The sequence below is a fragment of the Naegleria fowleri genome, assembly GCF_008403515.1.
Source record: "Naegleria fowleri strain ATCC 30894 chromosome Unknown tig62, whole genome shotgun sequence".
Taxonomy (NCBI): Eukaryota; Heterolobosea; class Eutetramitea; order Acrasida; family Naegleriidae; genus Naegleria; species Naegleria fowleri.
Genome location: NW_025407994.1, coordinates 74,700 through 81,847, shown reverse-complemented (window position 1 = coordinate 81,847; position 7,148 = coordinate 74,700). Strand labels below are relative to the sequence as shown.

General features: G+C 35.1%; 3 protein-coding genes across 3 annotated transcripts in view; all 3 read left to right on the top strand.

Annotated features, from left to right (window-relative positions):
- FDP41_008628 (uncharacterized protein) overlaps positions 1-244 on the top strand; it is a gene marked incomplete at both ends in the record, with an annotated part of 1,600 nt that extends 1,356 nt beyond the window's left edge. The window contains one exon of the mRNA XM_044712502.1: positions 9-244. Within this exon, the coding sequence (XP_044557837.1) occupies positions 9-244 (236 nt within the window). The remainder of the gene's footprint in view (positions 1-8) is intronic.
- Positions 245-696: 452 nt separating this feature from the next.
- Positions 697-1,791, top strand: FDP41_008627 (uncharacterized protein; the record flags this gene model as incomplete). Its single annotated transcript, XM_044712501.1, has 1 exon — positions 697-1,791. The coding sequence occupies one exon, from the start codon at positions 697-699 to the stop codon at positions 1,789-1,791; it is 1,095 nt and encodes a 364-aa protein (XP_044557836.1).
- A 626-nt stretch (positions 1,792-2,417) lies between these two features.
- FDP41_008626 (uncharacterized protein) overlaps positions 2,418-7,148 on the top strand; it is a gene marked incomplete at both ends in the record, with an annotated part of 6,029 nt that continues 1,298 nt past the window's right edge. Inside the window, 4 exons of the mRNA XM_044712500.1 lie at positions 2,418-3,747; positions 3,796-3,881; positions 4,139-5,950; positions 6,004-7,085. Coding sequence (XP_044557835.1) covers positions 2,418-3,747; positions 3,796-3,881; positions 4,139-5,950; positions 6,004-7,085 — 4,310 coding nt within the window. The remainder of the gene's footprint in view (positions 3,748-3,795; positions 3,882-4,138; positions 5,951-6,003; positions 7,086-7,148) is intronic.

The window sequence follows — 7,148 nt, the reverse complement described above, 5'->3', positions numbered from 1 at the left end:
TGAAAAAGGTAGTTGGGACACGGATCAGTCAAGATTAATTACTTGTGATGAAATTGATTTTCCAACATTAGGATTAACTTTGGACAACTTGATTGAAGCGTTTGTTCAATCAGTATTGGCGAACGTTGCTATTGACAAGCTTGCCATTTCTATTTGCAACTCCACAAATAGCAAATTTGACAAGGCGTTGTTTGAAAAATTAAATCAAGATAAGATCCTTCAGCAAGAATTATTCGATGAATGATAAATATTATATAATACATTACATTATAAATTTGCGTTCTCTTAAAAATTAGTCTGCACATGTTAATTGGAATTTTTGATGAATAATATAATAAATTCGAATTCATTCAAGATCTGTCTGAACAGAATAAGGGTTTTGGTGATCAACCTTAATGTTCAAATATTGTCTCGTGCGAAAGTTGAGATCCATATCTCCAATGAAAATCCTTCCCAATTGCATGTAACACCAATTTGAGCTATTTCCAAATTTAGGTCTTCGAATTGCGAAATTCCAGTATCACCAGCGTAGATTTTAACTTCTAACACTTATTCTTCCCCCTTCTCCTTTCTGTTAACTGTCGAGGGGATTATCCTTAAAATGGTATGATTGCCGATAAGAGGTTCACTTCCAAATTCTTTTAAATCAAAGTTTCCGGTTGTTTGCCGACCCCAAATCAAAAATTCGACAAGAAAATGTCTGCATCGTTTTACCAAGAGTTTACCGAAGTTTCTGCAATTCGAAAGACCTTCGATTCAACACAACCAGAGGAAAAAACCTCCATCCTTGTTCCAAGAACCTTCTCCGTCCATAACTTACAGCCAACCCTCATTGGTGACAACGAAATTCTCTTTCACAATGCTCAAGATCCGGCCTTCTATCAAATGAAACTCGAAAATCCTCAATTCACTGTTTGGATTCTCTGTAAGGAGGTTAAATATCTGTACTCACAAAAAAGAATTTTTGAATGTGCTTGGAAAGCAAACATTCAGGTCAAATTAATGGAAATTGGAAGATTTGAATTTGTCGTCCACAAAGGCAGCTCCAATCTCTTATATGATGGTACTTCCATTGATCTTCCACAAGTGGTCATTCCAAGATTGGGCGCAAAAATTAATTATTATGGATTGGCTGTTCTTCGTTATCTGGAAGGAATTCCATCTCCACTGAGACCTCTCATCCTTAACACCTCATCTTCCATTGAAGTTGCTCGAGATAAATTCTTTACCATGCAACGACTGGTGGCTAAGAACATTCCAGTTCCAAAAACATGCATTGCAAAATTTCCACTGGATATCCAAAAGATTGAAAACTCCTTTGCTTTCCCTCTCATTTTCAAGAAAGCATCAGGATCTCAAGGAAATGGTGTCATGTTGGTTCAAGACAACGCTCAACTGGCCGACATTGCTGAATTGGTCGATCCAAATACCCAATTATTAATTCAAGAGTTCATTAAAGACTCCTCTGGAAAGGACATTCGAGTCATCGTGATTGGTGGAAGAGCTATTGGAGCAATGAAAAGAATTGCAAATAAGGGATTTAAATCAAATTTCCATCAAGGAGGAAGAGTGGAACCAGTGCAGTTGACACTTGAATTGGAATTGTTGGCAGTAGAGAGTGCCAAAGCTTGTTGTTTAGACATTGCAGGAGTGGACATTTTGTTTGACGGAGATTCCCATAAGATATGTGAAGTGAATTCTTCTCCAGGCTTTGAAGGTTTTGAATTGGCAACGGGTATTGATGTGGCAAAAGAAATTCTCATGTATTGTAAAAACAATCTTAACTGTTGAGTCCAAATGGAAGAAATTGTGTGGTAATGTAAATGTTTGAAAACAATTTAAATTCATCATGCAAAATTCTTTTTTATCAGAAAACAAAAAATATTTCTTCATTTGATGAAATTTAATCAGCACCGCATTGACGTAGTTGTTTTTCGGAGCTCATGCACACTTCAATACTCGGTTCAACAATTATCATGAATTTATGTCATGCTATCGGATGAACAGATATTCTGTATGGTGATACTTTTTTTAATCCGTCATTGCCTTTCATGTTGTAGTGCACGAAACCATTCATCTCACCCGACATGACAACCTCAAATTACCAGTTTAACACACTTCCTAATAACGATTTTCCAAGAATGTGATATCAAATTTCGGGTAAAATTTCGATTTGTAATTTTGATTTATCGTCTCTTATTTACCGAAAAAGCATCTTCATGAATAATTTCTCGTTGATTGTTCTAAATTATTACATATTTGGGAAATTCCCGATTCTGTAAAGTTTGATATTTGGAACAAAAAGTAACTGAAAGGCTCTTATTGACAAATTTATAAGGTTTGGTTCAAAAGGGAAAATTACATCATGAAGTTCTTTTTGAGATTTAATTCTCAAATGATGAGCCTGCTAAAAAACTATGTCAAGATTGACCAGTGATCATCATCACCAATACTCGCCACAAGAGTATGCTGCTCAAACAGAAAGCACAGAGGAACAGAGAAAAGATCATGGGCCATCATCGAGCAGTTCAACCTCTAAACATTCCTCTCCATTTCACAAGAGTACTAGTTTCGAGAAAATAACCGATACTATTTTGCCCGCTTTCTTTACACCCTGTGTAGTTGAAGGGTTTCCATCTTCGGTTATTCATTACGGCAAGCTTTCTTCAAGAGTGATCACTTGTCATTACACACCACAACATTACAGAGGTGCTATTGCACTTCCTTTGGATTTCAACACTGTTTATTGTCTAAAAATTGCACTCAGTACACCATCCGTTACTCAACTGGAAAGAGAAGTCTCGATATGCAATTACTTGAATAATTCTCTACCAAATAATGACATTGTACCCAAAATATTCACATATCTAAGCGACTATTTTATACTGGTACGAGAACTTGTAGTTGGAAGGTCTTTTCGAGATTATTTCAAAGAGTGGGGCGAAATTTGTAACAAGTTGGAAAACCTCTCTTTATTTACTTATCACTTAACCCTATGCAAAGAATTGCACGACATTCTTGATATTTCAATTAAGGCATGTGATTCTCTTAGTCAAATACATTCATTACGTGTTTGTCATCTTGACTTGCGCCCTGAAAATCTCATAATTGACACACATCATTCAACCGTAAAAATTATTGATTTTGGAATGGGTTGTTTTTTATCATTAGACAATCCCTTTGTATATTCAGACAAACCTATAGGTTATTTTCCATACATGTCTCCTGAAGCAACTGGAAAGATTTCGAAACCTATTGGATTTCATTCTGATATTTACAGCTTTGGATTTATGCTCTATGAGATGTTGGCAAAAGAGCATCCATTCGGTAGCAATAAGGCAAATTCTGAATATATATTCTCTCACATAACTCATCAACCGGAGGTTCTTTATAATAATCTTAAAAGAAGGGGCTTAATAATGGACGAAACATCTTTATACGCAAAATTAATGAGCGCAGTATCTGCAGTAGTCACTAAAATGGTGCAAAAAGCTATAGACAAAAGATATATGAATTTTGAGGGAGTTAAGCAAGACCTGCTACTAATTTTAAAATGCCTACAGACCAATGACATGTCTTTCCTAAGAGACTTCATTGCCGGAGAACGTGATATTCAAACAAATCTGACCATTCCTTTTGTTGTTTATGGAAGACAGAATGTGATAGATGCTATGACTTGCACGCTGAATGAAGTACGCGATTATAAGCAACCCAAAGCATTGTTAATAAGTGGATATAGTGGAGTTGGTAAGTCTGTGAATACCGTTGCCACATACTCATGACATTATTATTAAGGTAAATCATGTGTTGTAAGAGAGTTCAGAAATAAGTTCAAACAAGATGTTTGCTTTATTGAGACTAAATATGACCAATCTCACAACGTACCTTTTTTTTGCTTTAACTTCAAAAATGAATTCTATAATTGAAGATATTTTAGGAGAACCGGAACACATAATATCTGATTTTAAAATGCGGTTGACTTCTTTGCTTGAAAGTACTCAAATAGAGGCACTATGTGAGACAATTCCCAATCTTAATTTGCTCTTTTTTAGTACTCCAAAACAATCTACAAAACGCGCACAGATAGCCATTAGGTATAAAGAACATGGTGAAGCAGTGAAATCATTTTCACAATCAGGTAATTATTTACCTTTTTTATGATGCACAAGAGTTGAAAAACAAATATAATTTAGTGATTCATTTACTCCAAATCTATAGGAATTTGAAAAACAAACCTTTGTGTATTTTTTTAGATAATCTACAGTGGACAGATTATGAAAGTATCAACTTGGTAAAAGAAATTCTTGGATTGGGAACCTGTGAAACTTTTCCCTTTCTATTAATTGGAGTATATAGAAACCGTGAGATTAAAGAAAACACCCCACTCGGAAATTTTCTTAAATACGTAAAACCGAAGGCTTCCAATATCACTGAGATTGTACTTTCTGAGCTTTCACTCGAAGATTGCAATTCAATGGTCGCATCATCATTGAAGCGCTCCCTTTACGAGACAATTAGCCTTACAAGGATACTGTTTGAGAAGACACGCGGAAATCCCTTTTATTTGAAACAACTTCTAGTGTCTCTTTACAAATCAGGAAAAATTTTTTTCAACAATTCATTGAAATTGCTTTCATGGAATCTTGATGAAATTCAAAAAGTGCACTACACCCAAAATGTAGTGGATTTTCTCTTGCAAAAATTTGCCATTATGAACCTAACAACAAAAAAAGTATTGGCCTTTGCATCATGTATTGGATCACGATTTGCTTTTAATGAGCTCAGAGACTTACTGAACATCAAAATTAATGAGTTTTCGATTATTGATTTGAAAGAAACAATTGATAATGCCATCAAAGAGGGCTGGCTTAGTTATGTGGACTCTAAAGTTTTGCAGTTTAACCACGATCGCTTGCAACAAGCTGCCAATCAATCTTTAAAGGAAAAGAAAAAGATGTTAATTCACTACGTGTACGGAAAACGGTTATTAAGAAAAATAGAGAATAGTCAAGCGGTGTTGGAAGATCACATCTTTGACATTATTGCTCATCTAAATTACAGAGCAAATGATAACACCCTTTTAAACAAAAAATCCAAAAGAAACATGCTTTTACAACTAAATGCCCTAGCTGCGTCAAAAGCTATCAACAGCGGTGCCATAGAACAGGCACGAAATTTTGTGAGCATTGCAAAAAGAATCCTTCATTATGGAACAATAGATGTTTGGAATGATTCATATGATATTGCATTTAAACTTTTAATTTTGGAAGGCAATTGTGAATATGAAACAAATTTAATATCTGCCGCTTCTCTCTTCAATCAAGCAATTGACAAATCAAAGAATAGACTTCATCTATTTGAAGCGTGCTACTACTCTATTATGGTACACGTTTCTCAAGGAAATTATGAGGATGTATTCGAGATTCTGAAACATCACCTATTTCCAACTTGTGACGAGCTCAAGTTTTTATCATGTAATCCGAACATTGAGCTCCTTAAAATTTGGATATCCGACAAAATGCATCACTTTAAATTGAATATTATTGACAAAATAACGTCTAAATACGATATTTTGGAATTGCCAGATTTAACAGATGCCGAACAGATCTATATTGTGAACATTCTAGGAATATCTGCACCTGCATTATTTCTCATGAAGTCGTATGACGAAAACAAAAACGCATCAAGCAAGTGTATGGCCATGATCATTTTATTGTTAGCATCAGAAATGGTGTTAACTAAAGGCCTATGTCCTCTCTGCTCAATGGTCTTGTCCAGTTTGGGGTGGTATTGGAATACGATAGATCTCTATCCCAAAATGACTTTGTTTATTGATACAGCGATAGAATTGGCTAGAAATAGGTACAAAGATAACAATCAAGTCCTCTCTGCATGTCTACTGCCAAAAGTGTTGGGTTATTTTCTTTATTCAAATGTCAATGCAATTGAAGTCTGGCGTATCACTGAGGAAGCTTTTTTAGCAGACATTAATTGTACTCACAGAACGTTCGGTGGATTCTCAATACTATGGCATTCTCTTCACCATTTTTCTACTCTAACAACGATATTCGTTCATCTATTGAATCGAGCAAGAAGGCTATTTCATTGTTTGACAACATGGGTAATTTGTTGTTACGCGATGCCAGTCAAATGATATTGGACCTAAAGTGCGTATTGAGTGGAGAAATTGAAACATTCAATCCTGTATACAAGTGCGATGTGTTGCAGTATCCTTTCTTCAGGCAACTCCATCACATGTTTAAAGGAATTTGCTGTTACTTTCAACAGATGTGGGAAGAGGCTTTTCTTTGCATGGAAAAATCATATGAGTTTAAAGAAGACTCTATTGGACTATGTAGCACTTGGATTGATGCTATTTTTCAAGGTTTGATTGCTTGCACTTACGAAAACCACCTCCTAAAAAACAATGTAGATCATCCCGAGCTATTTTCGAGATGTAAAACTCTGATTGATTATTCATTGAAAACTCTTGACATGCTATCAACAACAAATCCATTAGTTTTTAAATGCTCTTTTGAATTGGTTACTGCTGAACACCTATTCTGTAAACATTTACAAAAAGGACACATAGAAGATACAAGACATGTTATTTCTTCTCTCAATAGTGCACTAAAATGGGCCACTCGAGAACGAAATCATTTTATTTTAAAATTAGTGAACTGGAGAATGGGTGAAATATACAAAGATTTAGAGATGGAAAATATTGTTGTAGGAAGATATTTATCAAATGCTTTTGAACAATTTAACGAGATGGGAGCATCCATAATAGTGAATCATATTTGGGAAAGTTACAAGGAGGATATTAATGCTTATAATAATGAGGTCCTGGGCAACAAAGGAATTGGTGCTGGTTCTCAGCCAACATTGTCTTCTTCTTCATGTAGTTCTTCGTCAGATTCAATCTGTACCACTCGAGAAGCTTTTCTATCCTTAACTCAAACTTATTCAGAATCGGACAATTTAGATTTCAAGGAAATATTTGTTTCAATTCTTCCACTGTTGAGCCAACATACAGACGCCAGTAGATGCTGTTTAGTTCTAAAAAGAGAATCTGGAATTTTTTTGTGATGCTGAATACAGTAATGACACCTCTGATATGAATGAGAGAGAAAATAATGAAATTGAGA